Consider the following 24,935-nt stretch of genomic DNA (forward strand, 5'->3'; position numbering starts at 1 on the left):
GGGAGGGGAGGGGAGAGGAGAGGAGAGGAGAGGGGAGGGGAGGGGAGGGGAGAGGGGAGGGGAGGGGAGGGGGATAACTGCTCAAACAATCTCAAGACTTTTGGGTGTCTATATCTGTGGACATCTTCAACTGTCACACATTGTCAAGTCAGTGTTTTGTTTGCTTTTTATATCGAGTATTTTTTACATATCAAGAGTACAGTCTTTACTTCTATAATGTTGTCATTCCACAGTGTTCTGTGACAACATGAATCTAGTATCAATGATTCTTCTCCCTATCTGCTACTAGGTCCATGGACCTATTAGCAGTTAGGGAGAAGAATGAGAATCAGCCATAATGTCACCATTTGCATAATGTTTCAAGGGAACCAATGTCAATGTCTTACACTGTAAAATGTGTCAATTGTCCTGTTGTTTTGTAAGTGTCTTGTTTCCAGGGACCACTTGAATGTGACTATTCAAAAGACAACTATTGCTCATCTCAAAAGAAAATGCCTCTTCCTTATCATCTCAACGCATACTTTCTAAGGTTTCGGTGGTAGGCTCTTGAGACTCGGTCACTGTCAGTTGATTGAAATCAAACATTTATACTAAGCACATTCAGTCACACTCACCAACATTGAACAGGACGGTGTCTTGAAAGGCCAGGGAAACTGGCACATACATGATACAACACTAGGGCTAAGTGAGCACCCAGCGCTGCCTCCACCCTGGGCTCTGTCCTCCCTCTCTGTCAAGGGGAATGATAGACAACTGCACAATGTCGTGTCGAGTCTCAAGTTGGGTCGAGATACAGTCTTGGTATTTGTTTGAGGGGGGGGGGTTGAGGCAGAAAGTTTTTGTGAAGCAGAAAAATAACGCCATGAAGTGTGTGCCTCTCAGTATTTTATGTATGAAAAAGCAATCTACCTGATGTAACATGTCTGTTTGTTTCAGTATTCATATGAGGCATACTGTTCTAGTTGCAATTTGGGAAACATCAGGGAGACCTTTGTGTTTGTAATGCACATTTATTATTTTAGCATGCCAACTTATCTGTTGTTATTTGAACAAAAAGTTATGGAATATATGAACACGATGTGTAAACAATGTAAGATGAAGATACAAAGATACAAATGAATTTAAGTCATTATGATATCAATTGATTGGCTCTAAGTCTTTCCACGTTATCACTATTACACATATTATTTGTCTAGCTGAAACAGCCCCTTCATTTACTGGGGCCTAAAACAAGGGTGAAGCCTCTGACTTTCCTGCTGGAGCTATCCGTCCGGCCCTGCTCCACTGCCCAGGCTGCTGTCCAGGAAGAGCCGGGGCCTCACCTTCATGGTGGTGTGTCTGAGGGAATACCAGAGGCCCTTCCACGTTCCCCACACCACGCCATTGTCAAACTTAGCTTTGTATTCCCCTCCCCGGTAGAACTTTCCATTCAGGTTGGCAGCATGACACCTAGAGGGAGAGAAGGAAAAAAGAAAAAAAGAGAGAGCGAAAAAAGAGAGGTCAAGAAGGAGACAGCGAGAAAGACAGACACAACACCAACAGAAGGAAACCCAACAAGGATTGGCGTTTAGCACCTGGAGATACACAGATATAGGCTGACATGCGAGCCGTCGTATTCGGAGCTGACAGTGATGCGCTCCAAACATTTCCAGTCCCGTTGTTTGTGTGTCCAGACCTGTTATACCACCAGCCCCCCTGATTCTCCTGGGCACAGCTGCCTTGCAGGAAGCGGTCATTGTCCTGTCAACAAAAAGCAGAAAAAGAATCTCCCTCGTCATCCTTACCTTCGTCAAGGGTCGATGGGGCAAGGGGGCATTGTTCACCGGGGCATGAGTCCAAATAGCTAGCGATGATAGATGTATATGGATCCTGAGGGATGGGAGGGTTTGGGTGTGTGAGGCATTCGCTGGTCACTGGACTGACCTGGTCCCTGGTGCTGAAGTACATTCCACCCTGGGAGGCAGACCACTGCTCCACCATGTTCGAGCCCCCGCTTAGGGCGTCCCCCGCACGCCCACTGTACTGACCGAAGGATAGGCGGTACTTATCCTGGAGGAGAGAGAGAGAGAGAGAGAGAGAGAGAGAGAGAGAGAGAGAGAGAGAGAGAGAGAGAGAGAGAGAGAGAGAGAGAGAGAGAGAGAGAGAGAGAGAGAGAGAGAGAGAGAGAGAGTGTTGAAACTCAGTCCTAGTAAGGTGTGAAGCTAGTGTAAAGTAAGAGTTTCCCGAAGCAGGGTCTTCTAACTGTCATTTGGAAGAGTTTTGTTGACAATGTTATGTTTGTAGATGTTAGGATTGCTTTTATCTGAGGGTCTGAGGGTGCTGACTGCCACGACGAGGAGTTTGCCAGGCTGACCTTTTCGTCGGCGACCCTGAAGTTGTTGTACATGGCGTGGCTCTTCTCTCCAGTCCAGTCTGTCAGGTCTATCTTCATCAGGTTCTCACCTGCAGACAGAGAGACAGGTATCCACACACATACGGACAACCAAGTCTGACCAACGTGACTGGGGATCTGGACCAGTCACAGGGCTCTCACCTTCCTCCAGCAGGGAGTGTATGAGTTCATTCCCCAGCCAGAACTCATCGTTCCACAGCTTAAACTCTCCAAAGCCGTCCCTGTAGTCAACCCAGTCTCTGAAAAAAAATGGAGTCAGGCCACAGAAAGGAATCCCCACCCTCCAAATCCAATCTCCTATTGATGTTTCCATTCAGAAAAGACAGTGTCTGTGTCAATAAAGTTTGGGACTTTTGTTGGTCTCTTGTACCGGTTGAAGTTGACCCTCCCGTGGCGTCTCCGCTGAATGACCGTCCAGCCGCCACCGTCCTCCATGTCACAGTAGGCCAGGAACGGCTCCAGGGTCGCTCTGGGTCGTATCCGGTAGAAACCGCTGACAGGCCTCAGTCTGTCATACAGCTCAGAGCAGTCTGAAGACAGCAAGGCCTGGGATTAACACTTTGATCGTGTATTTTATATTTACATTTAGTCATTTAGCAGAAGCTCTTATCCAGAGCGACTTACAGTAAGTACAGGGACATTCCCCAGAGGCAAGTAGGGTGAAGTGCCTTGCCCAAGGAAACAACGTCATTTGGCACGGCCGGGAATCGAACCAGCGACCTTCTGATTACTAGCCCGATTCTCTAACTGCTCAGCCACTTGACTCCCTCATATTGATGTGATTATTTAATATTGTGTTGTTGATCATGTTTTTAGAGTCAAGAGGAAGGACATGTAGCAGAAGTGATGAATAGTATTTTAAGTTGTGGGTCATATCCGCCAATGCTACATTAATGAACAAAAAAAGACAAAGGCACTGTAGAAGACGAAAATGACATTCTGTGGAATTTTTCTTTCTCACCTTTATCATGGACGATGAGGTTCCCTGCTGTGGGATGTGGGTTTTGTGGTACTCTTTTGAACTCTTCTGTCGTGTTGCGGTGTGGGTTTGTTTCGGGGTTTGAGTCAGGAGCTGGGTCAGACTGATGCATGCTGGGTTGTGGAAGGCCGAAGTGCTTGTGTCTACGCATGTGGTCGATTTTCCAGGCACCAATCAACAGCGTGTTCTCCAACATCCGAACACTTTGCCTCAGCTCCTCCAGCTCCAGCTCACAGGGGGCCTGATGTGCCTGCAGAGAAATCACATGTCACTGGACTTAGGAAGTATGGTGAAAAGGAAGAAAGGAAGAGGAAGGGAGGAAGGGAGGAAGTAAGGGAGGGAGGGAAGAAGGACAGAAGGAAGGAAGTTAGGAAGGAAGGAAGGAAGGGAGGACGGGAGGACGAAAGGAAGGGAGGAAGTAAGGGAGGGAGGGAAGAAGGACAGAAGGAAGGAAGTTAGGAAGGAAGGAAGGTAGGACGGGAGGACGAAAGGAAGGAAGGAACATTAAAATGGTGGAAGAATTTAGGATCAGCAAGTACTTTCATTGTTTTACAATTACATGGATTGATTTGTATGGAGCAGCACCCTAGGATACGTACAAAGAAATCCGCAGAGGCCATGACTTGGCAAAACAGCACCAGAAGCAGCAACGACATAGTTGTCAGATAGGTGTCTGTTGAGACATCTGAAAATAAATTATAGGAAAATATAATTTCCCATAATTTCAAAAACAGTTAAAGTAATATTATTACAACAAACGATATCTCCGAAACAGACATCTGTTATTCCTACCTTTATTTCACAAGATCCTGTACTGATTTGCTCGGTCTGTTCAGGTATGTTCTCTGGTGGTGTTTTTACTTCATATTTATAGGCTCGGTCATGCATGGTCCGCGTTAGACTGGGATAGGTTAAGGTAGCCCTAAGAACTGAACTTCGGTCAGTTTAGCTTCATTATTTATACTAGTGAGGCCTACGGTTTCCTGAAGATGTCTGTTTCCAGATCTGCAGGCAGGCCGAATGACTTTACAGGCACAAACGCACTTAATTCCTGACATACCATGGTAACATTTAGACTCTACCGTGGAAGAATGTTTTCTGATTATGTTCAAACACAGTAACATATTTTTTTAAATTATAAAATAAATTGTAATGTCTGTAAGTTTCCAGTTGTCTTGGCTAGTCCTTACCCAAATTGGGCAGTTCTATAGGTTTTTGGGACACTTCAGGAATCTTCATTGACTCCAGATGTTTTCACAGTTGCTGTGAAAGAGCGCGGCCCTGACAACGGTATTTATTTTTGCATCTTGTAATTTATGGCTGAACTACATTCGCAAGAGATGAACAATGAGCGCATTGTTGCGGGATTGTTAAAATGACTCTACGAGCTGAGGAAAGCGATGGAAGAGGAAAAGGCAGAGCTTTTATTTTCTCTTCAGGAAGTTCAAAACCGCTACGTTTGCAGAGCTGAAACGGACTTGTGGATGGAAGAGAAAAACTACCTCCGCTCCGTCAACCTTTGAACCGTCCTTTACTACAAAGTCACAAGACAAAGCTCGTACAGTTTCCCGAATGTCTACTCCCCAGCGAAGCCCAGGCGGTGTTAAAAATCTGATGAACTGATACTACATGCGGATTAAAAGCTTTGGAGGGGGACAAACAAACCAACTCGAGGCAAGGGAGAGAATATCTGGAAGTGCTCCTGTCTGCATGAGCTGAAAACGGTGGGTTTGGTTTGTATTGCTTTGAGAAATAAAATTAGCTAAAATTGTTAAAAATTCGACATTGTTGTACGGATAATTTAATTTCTTGCTTGATTATCATCATGATCATCATTAAAATGTTGACGGCTTTGCAATATTGATTCCTTTATATTTAAAACATTTCTACTCACAACAAAAAAGAATATCAAACAAAGGACCTGGTTGTAGGATACTGTTAAAAATGTGGTAACATTTCATGCACACACACACACACACACACACACACACACACACACACACACACACACACCATCACACACACACACACACACACACACACACACACACACACACGCACACAGTCCTCACATGTCCTGGTCCAGTGCCCTTTTCTTGCTCCTAAATTCTAATCTCCAACAATGAATTCCTCCAAGAAAACTAAAAGGAAATTTGAGTGTGTGCTATTGATTCATTTATCTTCAGGAAAAGGAGAGAATAACAAAGGTGTTCAGAAGAGAGAATACAAAAAGGAAAGAGGAGAAAGAGCTACAGCTACAAAAACACTAACAAACAAACAAACATGTCATCTGTTCATTTCAGTCCAGGGTCAGATTCCAAAGAAGTTAATGGGTGAGCGCATCACGTAAACATTCATCTGAGAAAGACAGCTAACACACTCACTCACACATTCACACACCCAAAACTGTCAACCTTTAACTAGAACCCTGTTTATATGAGTTATATGTTATCCTGCAAGGCAGTGATGTTGATGAGCGATGCGATTCATATAAACCAGCACAAATGCAAACAGAAATACCACACCACGGCAGCACTTGTTGTACAAGTAAATAGAACGTTTGATTTGTTTCCCCCCTCTGACCTCCCCCCATCTCTGTATCTCCATATCCCTTGCTCCAGAATCGACAAGATCGACAAGATGGACGATGCTAAGGTAGAGATCGACGATGGAAAGGATGTGAGGGATGATCCCGACACCATGTACCAGTAAGTGTCTGACGTGACCGTTGGGAAGACTTGCACCCTGTCCGTCTGTCCCCCGTCCCCGTCCCCCCGCTCCAGAAACACAGGCCCAATGACCAGTATCCCTTTGCCTCCTCTCTCTGCCCCACCCTACAGTCTCATCCGGAGAAAGATCGCCCCTTTTGTCATGTCGTTTGGATTTCGGTGAGTATGGACGAGCACAAGGTGGGAATGGAGAAGGATGGTGATCATTGGGATGCCTATAGGGTAAACTACTGTGACGTTTTGTTTTTTTGCTCTCTCTCTCTCCCTCTCTCTCTCTCTCTCTCTCTCTCTCTCGATGTATCTCTGCTCTGTTTCTTTCTACCCCATCCCATCCCCCCTTCCCCCCTCACCAGTATGTTCGGGATTGTGCTGATCATAGTGGACATTGTGCTGGTGATCGTGGACTTCTCTCTGGCCAAGAGCGCACATATGGGAGATATTCTGGAGGCAGTGTCCCTCGCCATCTCCTTCTTCTTCCTCTTTGATGTTCTGCTGCGCATTTACGTGGAGGGGTGAGCCTGTGTGTGTGTGTGTGTGTGTGTGTCTGTACTGCTCTCCTGGACACAGAGAGGTAGAGAGGAGCAGGAAAACAGGAAGAGAGACAGGAAATGGTCCTGGCATACTTTTTTGCTGCTCGGCTAGGAATCTTGATGACTCATGAATGGGGTCAAGGAACCAAATAACATTCTTCCCAGCGCCAGTCAAGTTCACACTTTAATCACAAGAACGTACTTTCTTTGCTTTGCGGTATTTTGTAGGACAACACATTTTGAACAAATTAAAGGAAGCAGGAGCTAACATACTAACCCGTTACAGGTTCCGAGTGTACTTCAGCTCAACGTTCAACATCATAGACGCCTGTATCGTCATCATCACCCTGGTGGTCACCATGATCTACACCTTCACTGAGCTGACCGGAGCCAGCCTCATACCACGGTACCTGAACACCCCTGGCTCTTAGTGTGCTCTGAATCCCTGTAGGGGTCAATTCACTGGCGTGCGTTCTCACGTGTGTGTGTGTGTGTCCTCAGGGTGGTGACATTCCTGCGTGCTCTAAGGATCGTGATTCTGGTGAGGCTCTTCAGACTGGCGTCTCAGAAGAAGGAGCTGGAGAAGGTCACCCGGAGGATGGTGAGCTCCTTCACACCTACGGTGGCCCCCACTGGACAAACTGTCTAGAGTAAGGCTGTGCTGTAGTTTGGGAACCCTGTGCGAACCCAGGTGCGTTCCTTACCTGACCTCTGACCTTTGGGCAGGTCTCGGAGAACAAAAGACGTTACCAGAAGGATGGATTCGATCTCGATCTGACCTATGTCACAGGTGAGATGATGCACACACAGAAAGAGGATATCAAGGCAAGAGTTTGTTGTGTAAAAGGTTAAGTTGTGCTTGATAGAGACATGGCTATTGTTACATGAATGAATGTGTTGAGCTTAATATCCTTCTTGTTCTCTGTAGATCGCATTATTGCCATGAGCTTCCCCTCTTCTGGAAAGCAATCTTTCTACAGGAATCCCATTGGAGTAAAAATGCACACACACACAGACACACACACATGAATGCACACACACACACACCACACTAAGCCCGTGTTTTTATTCTCTCCTGTCAGGAAGTTGCCAGATTCTTGGATGCCAAACATGAAGACCACTACAAAGTCTACAACCTGTGCAGTAAGTGCGCACTACTTTAGCCTACTTTATTCGTACTAGGACTACAATTGATCTGCCGCAGCTAAGATTGAGACATTCATTCAGCCGTTTTTTAAGTTGTTATGCTACCTTGCTGCTTGTCTTTGAGGTGCTGTCCTGTTCCAGACACTTGGAACATTCCTTTCTGTTCCGGCTGTTTATCGTCTCTGTGCCTGTGTCTCTGCAGGCGAGAAGGGCTACGACCCCAAGTTCTTCCACTACCGGGTGGAGAGGGTGTTCATCGATGACCACAATGTCCCCTCGTTGGAGTAAGTACCAACAGTGGTCTATACAGGTCGACTCCAGGTGACTGATAACATTGTCTGCAGGCAGGGCAGTTGTAATGTGTTTTCGCCCCCCCCAAATGTGTTGTCTGTGTGTCTACATGCTGTTTGCGTGTGTATTACAGGGACATGCTGAAATACACGGCCAACGTAAGGGAGTGGATGGCTGCAGACGATAAAAACATAATTGCCATTCACTGCAAAGGAGGCAAAGGTTTGTCCTGAGTTAGCATTGCATTCCCAGATAACGAGCAGTCTTGGTGTTCCACCTACTGGTGAAACATTGAAGTTGCAATCATCTGCTCTCAAAAGTAACAGCTGGGAATTGCCTCTATTGATACCTGGAGAACAGATCATTCGTTCATTTCCTGCATATTGAGACTCGTCTGTTTCACAGGAAGGACGGGTACCTTGGTGTGTACCTGGCTGATTGACAGTGACCAGTTTGATAGTGCACAGGTAAGACATACGTCAGAGTAAGGCACCCCAGTGGTAAAAGTAAACCCTTGCGTTGTGCAACTGTTAAGTTTTTGTTACAAACTGGAGGCTTGTGTGACGTGTCAAACGCGTGATCCAGGACAGTCTCGACTACTTTGGGGAGAGGAGAACAGACAAGAGTCACAGCTCGAAGTTCCAGGGCGTGGAGACTCCCTCTCAGGTACCCACTTAGCCACTTACACACACACACCCTATAGCCTACAGGTGCACAGTGTTTGTGCATGTGTCTGAATGGAAAAAACACGTGTAGTGTACAAATGTAAGTATAAAACAAGTGTAAATCTGAACTGCGGCACATGTACTGAACGTGTCTACACATGAGAGAATAATGACAGACGGAGCCTTTATGTGTTTTGGGCTTCTCTTCACCTCCAGAGCAGATACGTAGGCTACTATGAGGTCATGAAGTCCAAGTTCAACAGACAGCTGCCTCCTCCACAGAGCCTCAAGATCAAGAGCATTCGTATCCACTCCATCGCTGGTAGACACCTTCAGACATCTCCACACTGCCAACCTGTCAGCGCAGCGCTACACTGCACCTTTCGGTTGGCCATGTCAACGCGTGCGCGTGCGTGTGTATTTACTGTGTGTGTCTGTGCAGGTGTTGGAAAGGGGAATGGCAGCGATCTGAAAGTGAAGATCATAGTGAGGAAGGAGTTGGTGTTCCAGTGTGTGTGTGCCAAACAGGAGAACTGCAAGGTGGGCCAATCCCAACAATCACAGCCACACCAGTACAAACACACTCCATGCACAGCTGCGTTATGGGATAGACTGATTAGTACACTCGGTGTCTGACTGATTTATAAACTGGTCGAGTAGTTGGACCGAATGACTCGTGATTGCCGATGGCTGATTTGATTGGCTGCCTGATTGGTTCATTGACCAATCCGTCCCCAGGTGTTCCCTGACGTGGGCAGCAATGCGGTTGTCATCAGCCTGCAGGACGGACCAGTGGTCAGCGGAGACGTGAAGGTCATGTTTGAGTCCAGCGCCGTGAGTTCAACCCAGGATCCCTACCATGCCAGGGGGGGGGGGGTTATTATTCACAAGCGTAAATCTGTCTTTCCTTTTTACCTGCCTCTTAAATCTTGTCGTTGTATACCCCCCAGGGTCTGCCTAAGGGCTACGAGGACTGCCCCTTCTACTTCTGGTTCAACGCGTCGTTCATAGAGGATAACAGGTATGTCATCAGGGCTTGCTCCCACAGGACGTTACAAAAACACGGCCGTCTATGTTCAGTCCTGCATTAACCCTCCCCTCTGCCGCCCCCCCCCCTCTCCTTAAGGCTCTTCCTGTCCAGAGAGGAGTTGGATAACCCCCACAAAGCCAAGACCTGGGACCTGTACAAGGAGGACTTTGGCGTCACCGTCGTTTTCACAGCGCCTGAATAGTGTGGAAAGATTGGGAGCGAGGTGGCGGGCGGTTCTCAGACAGCCCTGCACGTCCCCCAAAACTGCTTTTACTCTCCCTGTTGATGTCAAAGCACAGGATAGTGGAAAGGAAAAGTGCTCGATGGTTGACAATTTGTTTTGGTCAGTGCTGCTTCATGTCATGCGATGCCACACTAGATTGAGATGCACTGACGATCAGTTTGTCCACCTCACAACAGCAATATTTCACCTTCCTTCAACCTTTCTTTTGATATTTCAAATAGCTATCTGATATGAGAGGACTGTGATTGGCTAGTCTACACTCCTATCAGAGAGAACAAGGAAGGGCCCACACGTTGAATCCCTCAATATGAAGTTTAATTGCACTGTGCCATAGACCACTCCTGTTTATTTGCATTACATTTGTACCTGTATTTCTGAAGGGACCATGGAGGATTAAGTGAGCTGGAGTCTTAGTATTGTTGGACAGAATAACTGATTGCTGTGAGGATTAGCAGAAATTAATGTTTACCCTCAATGTCATTTGTTCATTCTTCACTGTACTGTTGAATAAACCAAAAAGTAATTTGCCCACTGTCCTGTATGTTTTAGATGTTTCCCCTGCTCCAACACACCTGATTCAAATCAATGGTCGTTATCAAGCTCTGCAGAAGCCTGTTAACGACCACTCATTTGAATCAGGTGTGTTGGATGATCTGGAACGCCAATCCTTTATTGAAGAACTCAGTGACTAAGCATTCTTAAACAGGAGAATATAAGTCAATTTCAGCGTTTCTTTATTTACATGACTTTAGACAAATAACTCACAGCATACATTCATACATCTCTACAATCCTACTGTGGTCGAAACAAGCTGTGCCTTGCCTGTTAACCTCACTCACTCTAGTCAACCCCTACCAATTGAACCTAAACAAGTCATGTGCAGATACTAGACTGATGCATTTCTGGGAACCAAAGCAGTTTGGATAAACCAGTAGTTGAATTGTTTGACAGGTCAAAAGATTTGAGTAATTTATTGATCAAAACCCCTGACCCCAAAGACTAAGGAGAAGCTTGATACTCGGAACACATACCAGAGGTCTGAAGGCTGTTTCAGCACCCTCTATAGGCCGTTTCAGAAATCAGGAAGAAATTCAGACATAGCACTTTCACACCACACCGTTTCATGTCAAACCCCTCACAAGACAGGCAAAAAAACATTTGATCAAGGCACCATCAATCGGTCTTTTACTCTGTAAGCAACAAAAATATCCTAACAGCACTGTAGTGGTCCCCTCAGCCCACCACAACAAGACTTGCTAGACTTTGGGATTCACACTTTAAAACATAACATCCAATATTCCTAAGTATTCCAAGGCATCTGACCCAACATATAACCAGACAGCAGCACAATCCGTCATAAACAATGCCATTTTTGGACGTAACTTCTGGGTAGAGCTACACGTAGACGCAATGTCTGTCGGATTCCTCGATTATTACCCCTTTTTTAGGATAGCTGAGGCCCTGAGGTTGTATACTGTATCAACAAATTCATTATTGCCTGTCATGGTTATTAATCATAGTAGACTTAGTGGTCATCCCAGACCAAAGATAAAAGAGTAGCTATATCAAACCATGTCTTCATTCTGACCCCGCCCCCCCCAAAAAAAACCCCCACACACACACACAACACTGCGTCACAATTTCAATAGGTTGATATGGCATTCGCTCGCATTGGACTTGGAAGTTGCTGTCCAAGACCAGCCCAGACCAGACGGATCCGGTTCGGTCCGGTCTAGCAGAGGGTCTTCCTGACGGCTCGGACCATGTCCCCCCCAAAGCCGTTAAGGATGTCGCACTGCTCCAGCTCGTCGTAGCGCCCGCTGCGCAGGAAACAGAGGAGGCCCGTCTTGCAGGTCTCCTTGCAGGGCGCAGACACGTGGCCCTTGTGCCTGAGGTACCAGAACCGCTGGAAGACCCGGTCGTCACTCTGGAAGGTCCGGAGGAGGCCGTCCCAGTCGGAGGGGAACAGGCTGGACAGCCCGTAGGCCTCCGAGGCCCGGTACAGCAGGGTCCACTTGGGGGTGGGGTCCGGGTGGGGGGCCAGGGGGGAGGAGGTAGGGGGGTGGTTGGCTTCGGTTAGGTTCAGGATGTAGGTCTCGTGGTCCAGAACCATACGGGAACTGCCTGGGTAGTTGCCGTCCACAAAGTAGACACGGTAGCCTGGTGACACACACACACACACAAGGTACCTGTGAGGATGTTTGATGTATTGCTGTACATGTCCGAAGTATCATTTCTATCATTTCATGTCTGAAATAGTGCTCTGAGGACAGATCAATGTCATCAATTCTTTGTACTTTGATAGTGTCGACATGTGACTGACCGTTGCTGTTACTGATGTGATTAACTTGTGACAAAGACAACAGAAAAACTATTCTGAAGCAATGCGACTTGTGGGCGTCTGTTTGAGATGAAGTGCAAGAACGCCAAAGTCCACTGTTGAAGAAGAGCTACAAGAGGGTGTATAATATCTTGTTGAAATCATTGTTCGTTTGAGCAACACACCTAGAGCCCGATAGCAGGTGTGCCCTCCTCGTCTGCAGACATCAAAGAGTTCCCGACAAAATTGCAGTGGCCGTTTTATCCTTAGCACTTAAACTTTGTGTATCAGTTCAAATAGCATGCTGTGGCTGAAACTCAACGGAGGGTGGCTTCTGGCGAGCATTGAGATGGGGCGCGTCCTCACCTGGGTTGAGGTTGATGTAGGTGGTGACGCTGGGGGCGATGAAGGCCACACCCACCGCGCGGGTCATGGTGGCCTCGTCGTAAAACATCTGGAACTCATCCAGGTGCGTGTGACCGAAGAACTGCCCCGTGATGGTGCTCTCGTACCTGGTGGAACCCCCAGACAACGCCAAACACTGTTCAAGTCACTGTCTCACACACACACTCATTTCATGCACCAATTTTATCCCCCAGCTATAAACTCAACAAACACAACAACATGATAGTCAGGTGCCTAGGCTACGCATCACATGCTATTTTAAATCATTGACCTTTCAGTCAACCTCTGGTTATTGACTTTCCGTAAGCCCAGCCCATCATATAAACCCACCTACGAGTAAGTCAGAACTGAGAGTAGACTTCATCTCTACGCAGTAAAAGAAAAACAAACGGGAAACTTGTGGGGAAGTTAAACTGCCGTTTTAGGATTTGATGCCAACGTTTAAGCTGATTAAAGTGTGTTTTTTTTTTTTGCCACAATACTGCTGATCATCTGAAAAAGGATATTTTACCAGAAATCTATTTGGTACACATTTACCATCTATCCACCATACAAATCATATTCGTTTGGGGGTGAGACCATACACACAGACAAACAGTACAACCATTTCTGTAAGCACCTCAAGGCAGAAATATTGTGCTAAATACACTGACGTTAGCTTATCCATTCATCCATCTATCTACGTTAGCTTAAAGTTGCATTAAATACAGAACTAAGAACTCATGGATGTCATTCAGTGGATGAACAGAATGAACTATGGAATTAACTGTTGTGAAAAGTGTGGCCACAGCAGTCATTGACCTGTGAGTGGGATACTGGGAAGTAGCTAGCATCAAGTCAGAAATGTTGACACACGGACCTGTTCATGATGTGATAGTAGTTCCAGCTCCAGCTACTCAGACAGAGCCCAGGAGGGATGTGTCCAATTATGTGGACCTGAGAGACAGACAGAGAGAAAGTCAGACAGCTGTAGGACACCTGGATCGAGGTGGGTTATCTGACAACCAGCCATGTAGGCTGGTTCAGACTATTCGGCACCAACCCTCTTTGACACTGACTCCTTACTGACACTTTACTACTATTCAGACGTTTCTTCCCCACACACAAACAAAATCTCCTGAAACATCTCATCCCCTTATCTTCCAAGATCCTCATTCCTTCACCCCGCCCTTCCTCCATTACCTTCTCTCCCTTCTCCTCGCTGGTCTGCAGGATGTGGACCAGCCACTGGAGTTGGTTGGCTGGGTCTGTGGAGTTCACCATCAGCCAGAAGTTCTCCCTGGCGCAGAAGTTCATGTTGAGGGACACCACGCGAAGTCCAGGCTGGACTTCCACCGTGTAAAAACCTCCATGCCTGAGAGAGAGAGCGAGAGAGAGCGAGAGAGAGCGAGCGCGAGAGAGCACGAGAGAGTCCAAGCCTCAGTGATACTAATACCCTTTTGTCAAAATATCAATATACCAATCCAGGGGTCGGAGGCTATAAATCAACTGTTGCAAGGGTTCACAGGTGGTTAAATAACTAGTGGAAAAAACAAACCGCCACAAAACCTTAAGACCACCACTTACACACTGAGACAACAGTGTGTAAGTGGTGGTCTTAAGGTCACCTTCAGCTCACTGTTTGTGCGTGGTCTTTCGTGTCGGTAAACCTGGGTTCCAATCTCCCTCATTACACAACAATGTTTAGCTACAGAAGCTAGCTACAGAGCTGTGGTAAACCAGGTACTCCATTCCAACTCCTTGCTCCGCTTCCTCGTCAGGAGCACCGCTTCCTCATCACCGCTTCCTGATTCAGAGGAGAGTTCGGTACCTGAGGGTCTTTAGTGCCGGCTCGGGTAGCCACGGCGCCCACTCTTCTGCCATGGTGTCATAGAGCCAGCGGGAGGAGCGGTTGCCGTGGACGAAGGGCGGGGGGAAGCTATTGACCGGGGTGCTCTCGTGGTTCCCCACTGCGGGGTACACCTTCACGTGGGTACCCAGGTGTCTGGAAAGGGAGGTAGAAAAGGGGGAGGGAGAATTAGAGAGGTTGTGACTGACCTGATATATATGACCTGTGTATTCATATATATATATATATCTTTTAAGAGAGAGCGATATATATATATATATATATATATATATATATATATATATATATATATATATATATATATATATATATATATATATATATATATATATATATATATATATATATATATATATATATATATATATATATATATATATATATATATATATATATATATATATATATATATATATATATATATATATATATATATATATATATATCGCTCTCTCTTAAAAGATATATATATATATATGAATACACAGGTCAGTCACAACCTCTCTAATTCTCCCTCCCCCTTTTCTACCTCCCTTTCCAGACACCTGGGTACCCACGTGAAGGTGTACCTAGGTGTATATATATATATATATATATATATATATATATATATATATATGCGTGCGTGCGTGTGTGCGTGCGTGTGTGTGTGTGAGACCCAAACGAGCCAATCAATCTCATACTTGTGTATGAGCCTGGAGATAACCGTCAGCTCAGAGAGCTGCTGTTTCCTGGTCTGGGACCAGACGTTGTGAGCCGGGATGTCGCCAGTCCAGTACACCCAGTCCCAGGGCCCCGTTCTGGCAACATTCTCCAGAAGGTTCTCCACAGTACGCAGTGGCAGGTCACACTTGCTGTAGGTACCCCAGTAGCCCGCCTCCCGCTGACGCCAGCTGGGTGAGCCAGAATCGTTACGGCAACACAGGGGGTCCTTACAGTCAGCACTGCTTCCTTTTGCATACACCTGATGAAAAATGAAACAAGATGAAAGATGTTTACAGGGAGAGCACCGTGTCTGGTTGTACCAGTTATCCAGTTACATTTCTATTTACACCCTGGCCATCAAAGACAAAACTACAGCTATTGTAACAGGTCAGGTGGAATCCAAATAAACACACTTTTACCAGTGGGACTTTTAACTGTATAACTACCACAGTCTACACAGCTAGAACAAATAGTAATGTGAGGGTTATTCAACATGAACAGTGCTGCTCCGCTGCACACACCAACTCACCTGGTCCCAATGGATGTCTGTGATGAAGAGCACCCTGTTTTGAAGGGACCCTGGCTTGGGGGGGCTGGGAGGGACGACCGGGGGCTTGGGGACCTTGGGCAGGGTGATGTTCCAGGGCGCGTACAGGTCAAAGCGGCCGCAGGAGGAGCCCACCAGCAGGGCGCAGGCCTCGGATGGCCATAGCAGTGAGCGCTGCAGTGCCCGGATGAAGTCGTCCCTGAACAGCTCGGTGATCTCGCGGCAGACGCGCTCGTCGGCCAGGTGGAGACGCATGCACGCCTCGCCTACCGCGTACGCCACTCGCTCCATGTTGTTGTCACTCTAGGGGGGGGGGCATGAGAAACTTCATCTTGCGGAAGTATAATAAGCCAACTCTTTCAGCATTATTAGTTGTAGGCTAAGTGTGAGGAAAATAAATCAGCCAAATGCTCTTTTATGACTCAAAGTGGTAGGTACATGCACATATAGCATAAAAAAAGAATAGCCTACGTTTAGCGCATCTAGAAACCCAGATACTTAAGAGACAGAATGTCGTTTCTCAATAATATACAGATTGCTAGGGAACACAGCACAACTTTAAAAGCTGTCAAAGTTTCAGAACTGTCTTTATCGCAGTATAAACAGTGTTCCTGATTGCAATAATGTGTAGTGAGCTAGACACGTTGTTTACATTACTGAATTCACAGACAGACAATCTTACCAGTAAAGCTATATCCAGTATAGTGAACAGGGTTTTGCATATAGGACAGGTGAGATTCCGCCAGTTGAACCCGAACCGAAGTCTATCGATCTCGTCCATAAACGTCAGGTTCGGCTCATCAAGAACGGGATGAGACGAACCGTACGGCGACGACACCACCAAAACAAAACATATCAACCCAAGAGTCACCGGGAGGGATGCAAGCCTCATTGTTCAGAGCTAATTGAAAACGATCTGTAAAACGGTTTAAGTAGCCGAAAAAAAACAGACATAAAGAAACCTGGCTTACAGTCGACTATATCAAGCATGTAGTCAGTTAACACCTCCTTTAGAAACCAACCGCTGTCAACAAACAGGAAATGTGCTCTGCTGCCTAGCAGTGACAAACACGATCTTCCCTTTTCAGCCTCTGGACTAGAAACGAACGATAAATGTCCGTACTTAAGAGAAGTTCACAGAAATGAAGGTCAGTGGAACCTTCAGCAACGGTCTATGATCGGTATCACTTCGTGGTCCTTTCTCAAGTTAGGATCAGACTACAAAATATCAGCTGACTGGTCATGTGATCGAGCACCAGCGGCTGTTGTGTTTATAAGAAATGTGCTGACTAATTGAATGATTGTCAGATCAGAGTCAGGTTAAGTCAGCAATGTATTGTTAAATTGGTCTTTTTGGCACGGGTTTCCATTTAAAAGAATCATGTATTAATTTTGCGTATCGCATGACTGTGTCAACATTGCGCAATGGCTCATTTCACAACAGATATGGGCTACCGGGTTACATACACTTTCTCCAAATAATCAATGACAACATTAAAAGTCATTCAATAAGCAAAAAAAGGCTTTCAGGCGTAAAATGGACAAAATGACACAAAATTTGACATGAAAGCATCAAGTTTATTGATATGCATAGATGTTGAAACATGTTACAATACAATGCTCTTTTGTACATATATTTAAATCGATTTCATGTGCACGTGTCTCTCTATAAGCAATATGCAGTAACTCAGTACAGGAATGAGGACTTTGGTGATTTTCTGCAGCCACAGTGAACTATTAAAAGCTCTATGCAGCTAGAGCATCATAACCTTTGGTTGACACCACTTTGGCCCAACGTTTAAAAAAAATGAGTAGATACTAGCTTAGTCAGTGGAAAGATAGATAGATGGACGGTTGAAGGGAAAGGCAGCATTATAAATACACAGGGACACTCAAGTGGTGCTGATGGGAACAGCTGGAGGAGAAGCCGGAGCTGGGCGCTGGGAAGCGGAGGGAGGACAGTGGGTCTGGACGGGCCCTCACTTGTCCTGCATCTTTTCCAGGATGGGGACGATCATGTCGAACTTGGGCCTCTTGGCGGGGTCCTCGTTCATGCAGAGCCTCATCAGCTTGCAGATGTGCGGGGAGATCCCAGGGGGGATGGTGGGCCGTAGACCCTCCAGAGCCACCTAAGGAACGGGACGACAAGGCGGTAATGTAGGGCCTGTACCAACACACCCACACACACACCAGTACACACACACACACCTTCATCCCTATCTCCATCTGTGACAGGTCAGCAAAGGGAACCTCCCTGGTGACCAGCTCCCAGATTAGCACGGCGAAGCTCCACATGTCGGCTGACCTCCTGTTGATGTCCTCGGGCTTCTTCTGGAGGGCTGGCGGGGGGGGGGGGGGGGGGTGGGGGGGGGAGAAAGGGAGGAGGGTTAGGGATGACATGTGAAGGGAGGGAGACGGGAGGCGGAATTCAATTTGGCGTGAGAAAGCCTGAGGCGCACAGGGGAGGAGAGGGGGAGGGAACGTAACAGTAACACGTTTAAAGTGAGCTGCCCAGAAGATGAACTAAGTCTGACTAACCCTTAACAGTTGGAGCTAAATAACATGGCCTGGTCCTTAGTAAAGTGCACTGAATGTGAGTGAGAGAGACACAGAGAGAGAGTGTGTATGTGTGTGAGTGTGAGTAAGAGAGAGAGATTGAGTGTGTGTGTGTGTGTACTTGGAAAGGCCTAAGGGAGGGGGATGAGGAGAAAGACAGAAAGCTAGAGAGAGAGAGACGTAATGTACCTTCAGGTGCCATCCAAGCAGGAGAATACATTCGGCCAGGACACTGGAAGGAGAACTTGGCATCAGCCATACTGATCCTAGCAGTCATGTCCTCATCAATCTGCCAATCAAAGACACAGTGTGTCAAAGCATGACACCAAGCATGAACCAAACAATACAATGCCATCATCTTGCGTGCTCATCCCATGTTTAAATAGAGATAGGGTTGTGTTTGTGTCGTAAATATGACCCTCGATTTCTCATTTCCAATACCGGTAAATACTTCACACTTCGTTTGCCTGCTGAGAGCACACTTGTGGATCAGTCCCAAAAGACAGCACTCTTAAATTCCTTTTAATGCACTTTCATGTCATGGATTGCAGGGCCCGACCCAGGTGTGATGGCCAGGTTGTGGTGTTCTCACCATGACACTCTTGCTGTTGAGGTACAGTCGGGGAACCATGGGTTCTAGAGTGTGCAGGAAAGCCATCCCACTGGCTATGTCCAACGCAAACTTCACTGCCTGAGTCTGGTCAACCACCAAAGCTGGGGAGGGGAGTGGCGAGGAGAGGGAGACGGAGAAAAAAGGAAGAGGAGATGGAGAACGGTGAGAACTCTAGGAGCCGTCAGTAACAGATGGCACACTGGTAAACACACACTTGAGTACTCACTGGTGCCCTGGTGCAGTATGTTGTAGAGGGATCCGTAGGGCATGTAGGGGGTGATGATGATGGCGTGGGGAGAGGGGGGAGACTGGCAGGCCCCCAGGACAGGGAGGATGTTAGGGTGGGAGAATATCCTACAGGGGAGGGAGGGAAACAGGGATGGGAGAAAGAGTGAGAGCTACTGTCGGTGACACAGTAACCCCAGTTAGATCCAACTAGGCCACAAGGACACACACGGTTATGAAATCACACACGCCAGATACAGTGTGTGTAGGTCCTCGATATGGTGCTGTGTCAGGATCCAGTGCATTCTGGTTCTGTGCCGTGTACTGTATCTCTAATAAGAGGCATGCTGTCAGATCTGCTGAGGGAGACTAGCATGTTCTTACAGTAACTCTCCCAGCTGTAGGTACGTGGACAGTGTTGTGGCAGTACCTGAGTTTGGGGTGCTCCTCGTTGAAATCTCGGCTCTTCCTCGTGGTCCAGTCTCGGACATGTAGAACCTTAACCACGATCTCGTCCCCCTGCCAACGACCCTGCCAAAGCTGGAGGGGGGGGGGGGGGGGGGCAAGAGAGGACAAAGAAACAGGAAGATGGAGAGACGTGGGAACGTGGGAGGGAAAAAGGAGAGTTAGAGAGATTGATGGAGTTGGTGGCTGAGAATGAGAGAGAGACATAGAGAAAGAGAGAGAGAGACACACAGAGAGAGACAGAGCAGCCAGGACTGACCTCTCCAGAGTGGTTCTCGTTGAGCTTGGCCAGGAGGGACAGCTGCTTGTAGTCGAGCCCTGCCTGCTTGTTCAGTGTGCCGTTACCTGGCAGGTGAAAGAGAACGAGAGGACCAAGTCTACTCGCTTGAGTTCGAAACACACTTGCACTCAAAAACGTGTGAGCGTGGAATACGAGCCAAATTTGGGGAGACATTTGGAATGCGTGCGTGCGTGCGTGTGTGTCATCAAAGTGTGACTTACGGGGCCGTGTTCGCATGGTGCCCTTCCAGAAGGTTTCCTTGTAGGGGACTCTGGTGAGACTCTGGCCCTCTTTCTCTGCCTTCTCTAATACACACACAATCCACAATGCCATGAGCCAGCTATCAGATACACTGATCCAATGGCACATAATGCCATCCTGAGATAGAGTTAGTAAAACTCAAAACCTAAGCATAAACCATGATATAGTTCGATTTATTGTGATGAGTGAAGATGGCTGTAGAATGACCACTGACCTTTGAGGATCTGTCTGAGGTGGTCCTTGGCCTTGTCCAGGGGGGTCTCCCCAAACCTGTTACACACATGCACCTGGGCTCCACTGGCTACCAGGTCCTGACGCACACACACACAGACACACAGTGTCTCCAAATGTTGTTTACATTGTGTAGAAGTTCCTTAGGAACTATACTTTCGGTAACAGCATCACAACAGTTTAATTCTGGTAGCCAGAGATAATGAAGCTTTTCATGCTTTTTTTTGACCAGTAGAGGGCAATGTAACCTTTAGTATGTGCGTGTGTGTGTGTGTGTGTGTTCAGAAATACCTCTGCCACCAGATCCTGTCCCCAGAAGCAAGCATAGTGGAGTGGAGTGTTGCCATGTTCGTTGACTGTGTTGGTGTCTGCTTTGCACTGGATCAACTGATAGAAAAAGTTCTGGTTAATAATAATGAATGATAACAATGTCCCTGTGGCCGTGCCTGACTGCAAGGTTAAGGAGTCTGTGTGTGTGTGTGTGTGTGTGTGTGTGTGTGTGTGTGTGTGTGTGTGTACCTTAGCCACAATTTCCCTGTGCCCATGGCTGGCGGCGAGGTGGAGGGGTGTGTCGTCACCTCTGTTCAGCACATTAATGCGACCCCCTCTCATGATCAGCATGTCCACCACCCCACTCCTCCCCTCCCGACACGCCCAGTGAAGGGGGCTGAAACCATGGTCATCCCTGAAGGAGGGGGGCACAGACCAGGGGGGAGAGACAGAGACAGAGTGGAGAGAGAGAGAGAGAGAGAGAGAGAGAGAGAGAGAGAGAGAGAGACAGAGAGAGAGAGAGAGAGAGAGACAGAGAGACAGAGAGAGAGAGAGAGAGAGAGAGAGAGAGAGAGAGGTTACCAGATACTGTGAACCGGGTTTTCATTCAACTCATTTTGCCGAATGCCATATTTGGTTGCGTTTTTCGCGCGGTGGAAATCAACGTGGCGAACGAGCAATGACAAAAATGCTAATTCGACAGCTCCCCCTCTCCCTTTTCTCTCCCCTCCCCTGCCCTTGGGTGACCTACCGTGTCGAGCGCAGAGCCTCGGTGGGTTAAATTTACTTTTATGGACCTAACGTAAGCACATGACTGTGTCCCGCTGACCGCTTCCCTCAGTTAGAAGCCCAGTGTGACGTCACATCCCTGTTCCTGTTCCCTGCGACCTCCCCCTACTACATCTGACCCCATGACCCCCACACGCAGCTGCTGGGCTTTCTCACAATCCTCTGCCAAGCCCCAGACCACCAGAGAACACACACACTCACACGCGCACGTCTCTGTCAACAGAACACTATGTCCAGTAGGGCCTCTTAACCATGCTATGATAGGTATGACAGGGTTGAGACAACCCAAGAGTAGGTGATTTGGCCATTTCACAAGAATGTGTCTGAAAAACCATAGATCTCTGTGTCCTGTCTTGTCCTGTCTGTTTAATCCCTGGGATACAATAGCATGGGAAGGGACTCCATGCTTTGACTCTGTTGGCTATAAACAGGATGGAGGGGGAAAAAAACTCAGGAATGAGAGCGAGAAAAAACAACAACTCGACTTGGAATCCTCTGTCACATCCTTTGCAATTCTTTCGCTTTCTGTTTTCCAACTCAAACTCATTTTATTTCTTAGTTTCTCCCTGTCCTTCCTCATCCCAATCGCTCCCTCTTTTTTCCTGTCTCTCTTTCTCATCGCTCTCTGTCTTTCTAAGGAATTGTCTGCCTTCCCAGGCAGACAATTCCTTAGAAAGACATTCACAATGACGTATCTAAGTTGTCAGCGCTCTGTCTCCCAGCCCCTACGATTAATTGTCAGTAGTTCCTTTTAAACAAATACTGAGGCACTATGATCATGTCCAAACCAGGACTGCGAGGTGTTTGTGTGTGTATGTGTGAGTGTGTGGGTGTGTGTGCATGCTCGTGCACGTACAGATGCGTTCCAGCATGTGTTTACATGACTGCTGAGTAGCCCAGCCCTCGAACAGAGCAGAGGAAATAGCCATGGCTACACACACAAACACACGCGCTCACACACACAAACACACACCAATGCGCTGCTCATATAAGGGCTGGCCTTGGGAAGGCAACTCTGTTATTAACATCCTGGCGTTGAAACTGATTCCTGGAACAAAAACAGCAATGGAGTAGAAGGGAGGAGAGTGCAGCTAGCACCACACGGTTTAGTAATGAGCGCATCTGTGATCAGACCATACGCACATTCCTTTACACGCTGTGGTACTGGTAACTCCCGGCCTTGCGGAAATCCTACGAAATGAAGAATAGTTTGGCACCCTCATCTCTTGTCATTTGTCTTTCTAATCTCTCTTCGGCAGGATGACAACACTTTTTTTCAAGAGGGAACTAGATTTGTCCGTCGGGCTTTCCTCAGGGTGTGGGAGGAAACCACCTTGACTAAATATTAGAAGCCAGTGATTGAATGGTTCAATGAACTGGGAGGAGGCAGGTGGCTGAGCGGTTAGGGAACCGGGCTAGTAATCTGAAGGTTGCCAGTTTGATTCCCGGCCATGTCAAATGATGTTGTGTCCTTGGGCAAGGCACTTCACCCTACTTGCCTCGGGGGGAATGTCCCTGTACTTACTGTAAGTCGCTCTGGGTAAGAGCGTCTGCTAAATGACTAAATGTAAAATGTAATGTAACTGACCCTGAGCTAGCTAGCAATCTAGACTAAAGACTAGACAGAGGGAGGGTCAACTTTTACTGTGTGCTATATGTGCACTCCTGTAGCAACTGTCTCTGCCTTTCTAGGAATCCAATCCTCTGACCCAAACTAAGACAAGAGACTTGAGGTCTTGAAGTCAAGCTCACTTTTCCACTGAGATGTGAAGGTAAGATAGGTGTGTTTATTTCACTTCCAACTGAAGGCTGGCTAAAAGGGATCCTTATAGTCATCCATCTCTCACTCTGACTATCCATACCCTCACTCCCTCCATCTCTCATGTGTTTTCTCTGAGCTCTCGGCGCTACAGGCTGTGGAGGCCAGGACTTTGTGTTCTATTTCGGTCTGGAGATGACATCAGCAGGAGAAAAAGAATTGAGGAGAAAAGAGAACCTCGGTATCCAAAAAGTGAGTAACATGGAAACTATTTTTCGGTCCCATTCTCCTGAGCCAGGGATCCCTCTAAGCAGTCAGCACACATGCACCCCCCTCCACACACACACACACACACACACTCACTATGACCAGATGTGGTGTGGTGACTCCCATCTCGCCAAGCCTGGAAAAGCAGACTAACATAATTGATGAGTATAGCTGGGAGAGATACTGTTGCTGCCCCCTCCAAAAGAAGTGCCCATATGAAGCATTAGATTTTGTTGAGGCCATGTTTAACACCAAACTCAAGCTTTAAATAAAAAAAAAGTGCAGCAGTCTGAATGTTGGTCATTGTCATCATCATCCACACCACCATACCCATGAAACAATCCCAGAGATGGAGACCTGTTGCTGTGGTTCTGTGTGTGGGTGTGTGTGTGTGTGTGTGTGTGTGTGTGTGTGTGTGTGTGTTTCCACTCACCCCTGGTTAAGGTCATTCTCTGTGTTGTCCAACCACAGACGCACAGCTACAGAATTGCCCTCCCGACACTGAGTGAAGATGTCATCCATTTTTCTCCTCTACCCAGGCTCCTTCTTCCTCCTCCCCCCTCTCTACTCCTCCTGACTCGTTTCTCTGGGCTGTAGGAGGCTGTGACAGTTGGGGTCGGTGGTCGGGCGGCAACTAAGGGTAGGGGTGAAGGGAGCAACTGTTCAGTCACTAAGCTAGTCTGGAAGTGGAAAGGGGTGGATGAGTGATTGAGACAGTCAACGCCGCCTACACCTCCCAAAACGGACATAAATGATGTGTCCTTAATAAACGTGTTGCAGACAAAGCACATAATTGTTTAGAGGTATACACAAAGCAGCATTTGAGTGACGGCGGATATATTTCACGGAGCAAAGTCAACGCCAACGGAGCCGTGCGACTTAAGTAAATAATGTCAATTATAGCCTAGTTTTAAACCACGTAAAAAGTTTCTCGACAAATCCAAACTTCTAGGTTTAAATAAATATAAATTCACTGTGCGTGCAGTTCGTCTTTCGCTACCTCTCTGTATACTTCACTGTCTGACATCGAACAACAGAGGTAAAAACCACACGAATTGGAAGGAATGATAATTAGTCGTGCGGTCTTACCTGCTCGATGCAAGAAAGCGGCTCCCGTTAAGTCCCTTTTCATTTGGTACAGTTTGTTGTGCCCGCTCCCACTGCCCACGCCCCACTCAACATCTTTGCTTGATGTAATTCTGTCACGATGAGTATTGCTAGACATTTGCCCCCTCTTGTGGAACGAAACAGTCCCTACTTCGCCTCAGACTGAAATTAGATCTGTTCATATATCTTTAGGCTACAAATCGCATTTTCATGGCCCTTTTCACAAGCATTGTCACACATGGCTTCACATTTGCCCACAAATACCAACTTAAAACTTAAT

At 47.0% G+C, this 24,935-nt stretch overlaps 4 protein-coding genes across 6 annotated transcripts; 1 reads left to right on the forward strand and 3 right to left on the reverse strand.

Annotated features, from left to right (window-relative positions):
- Positions 1-804: 804 nt before the first annotated feature.
- On the reverse strand, positions 805-4,319 carry fgl1b (fibrinogen like 1B). The gene is made up of 9 exons (XM_062484871.1): positions 4,164-4,319; positions 3,971-4,056; positions 3,354-3,621; positions 2,763-2,922; positions 2,534-2,631; positions 2,354-2,442; positions 1,924-2,049; positions 1,676-1,740; positions 805-1,449 (listed from the first exon to the last, which is right to left on the reverse strand). The coding sequence occupies exons 2-9, from the start codon at positions 4,025-4,027 to the stop codon at positions 1,263-1,265; spliced, it is 1,050 nt and encodes a 349-aa protein (XP_062340855.1). The 5' UTR covers positions 4,028-4,056; positions 4,164-4,319; the 3' UTR covers positions 805-1,262.
- A 262-nt stretch (positions 4,320-4,581) lies between these two features.
- tpte (transmembrane phosphatase with tensin homology) lies at positions 4,582-10,533 on the forward strand. 2 transcript variants are annotated; one of them, XM_062484868.1, is made up of 19 exons: positions 4,582-5,095; positions 5,558-5,704; positions 5,993-6,079; positions 6,212-6,259; positions 6,454-6,612; positions 6,917-7,036; positions 7,132-7,231; positions 7,357-7,420; positions 7,559-7,623; positions 7,713-7,773; positions 7,979-8,060; positions 8,201-8,289; positions 8,473-8,534; positions 8,653-8,733; positions 8,949-9,054; positions 9,175-9,272; positions 9,471-9,566; positions 9,683-9,753; positions 9,859-10,533. In XM_062484868.1, exons 2-19 carry the CDS (start codon positions 5,655-5,657, stop codon positions 9,962-9,964), a joined length of 1,545 nt encoding a protein of 514 aa, XP_062340852.1. In that variant the 5' UTR covers positions 4,582-5,095; positions 5,558-5,654; the 3' UTR covers positions 9,965-10,533. The 2 variants fall into 2 exon arrangements, with proteins under 2 accessions (XP_062340852.1, XP_062340853.1); XM_062484869.1 differs by lacking the exon at positions 5,558-5,704 and having other exon boundaries at positions 4,586-5,095.
- Positions 10,534-10,713: 180 nt separating this feature from the next.
- On the reverse strand, positions 10,714-17,063 carry smpd1 (sphingomyelin phosphodiesterase 1). The gene is made up of 8 exons (XM_062484867.1): positions 16,515-17,063; positions 15,815-16,135; positions 15,264-15,544; positions 14,542-14,715; positions 13,914-14,085; positions 13,591-13,667; positions 12,693-12,838; positions 10,714-12,166 (listed from the first exon to the last, which is right to left on the reverse strand). The coding sequence occupies exons 1-8, from the start codon at positions 16,722-16,724 to the stop codon at positions 11,739-11,741; spliced, it is 1,809 nt and encodes a 602-aa protein (XP_062340851.1). The 5' UTR covers positions 16,725-17,063; the 3' UTR covers positions 10,714-11,738.
- Positions 17,064-17,389: 326 nt separating this feature from the next.
- On the reverse strand, positions 17,390-24,762 carry ilk (integrin-linked kinase). 2 transcript variants are annotated; one of them, XM_062485817.1, is made up of 13 exons: positions 24,638-24,762; positions 23,982-24,182; positions 20,983-21,148; positions 20,755-20,850; positions 20,447-20,543; positions 20,193-20,276; positions 19,951-20,036; positions 19,657-19,766; positions 19,228-19,355; positions 18,981-19,102; positions 18,578-18,677; positions 18,041-18,171; positions 17,390-17,961 (listed from the first exon to the last, which is right to left on the reverse strand). In XM_062485817.1, the coding sequence occupies exons 2-13, from the start codon at positions 24,068-24,070 to the stop codon at positions 17,812-17,814; spliced, it is 1,359 nt and encodes a 452-aa protein (XP_062341801.1). In that variant the 5' UTR covers positions 24,071-24,182; positions 24,638-24,762; the 3' UTR covers positions 17,390-17,811. The 2 variants fall into 2 exon arrangements, with proteins under 2 accessions (XP_062341801.1, XP_062341802.1); XM_062485818.1 differs by having other exon boundaries at positions 23,982-24,228; positions 24,638-24,742.
- Between the last annotated feature and the right edge of the window lie 173 nt (positions 24,763-24,935).

The sequence above is a fragment of the Osmerus eperlanus genome, chromosome 19 (genome assembly GCF_963692335.1).
Source record: "Osmerus eperlanus chromosome 19, fOsmEpe2.1, whole genome shotgun sequence".
In the NCBI taxonomy this organism is placed as follows: Eukaryota; Metazoa; Chordata; class Actinopteri; order Osmeriformes; family Osmeridae; genus Osmerus; species Osmerus eperlanus.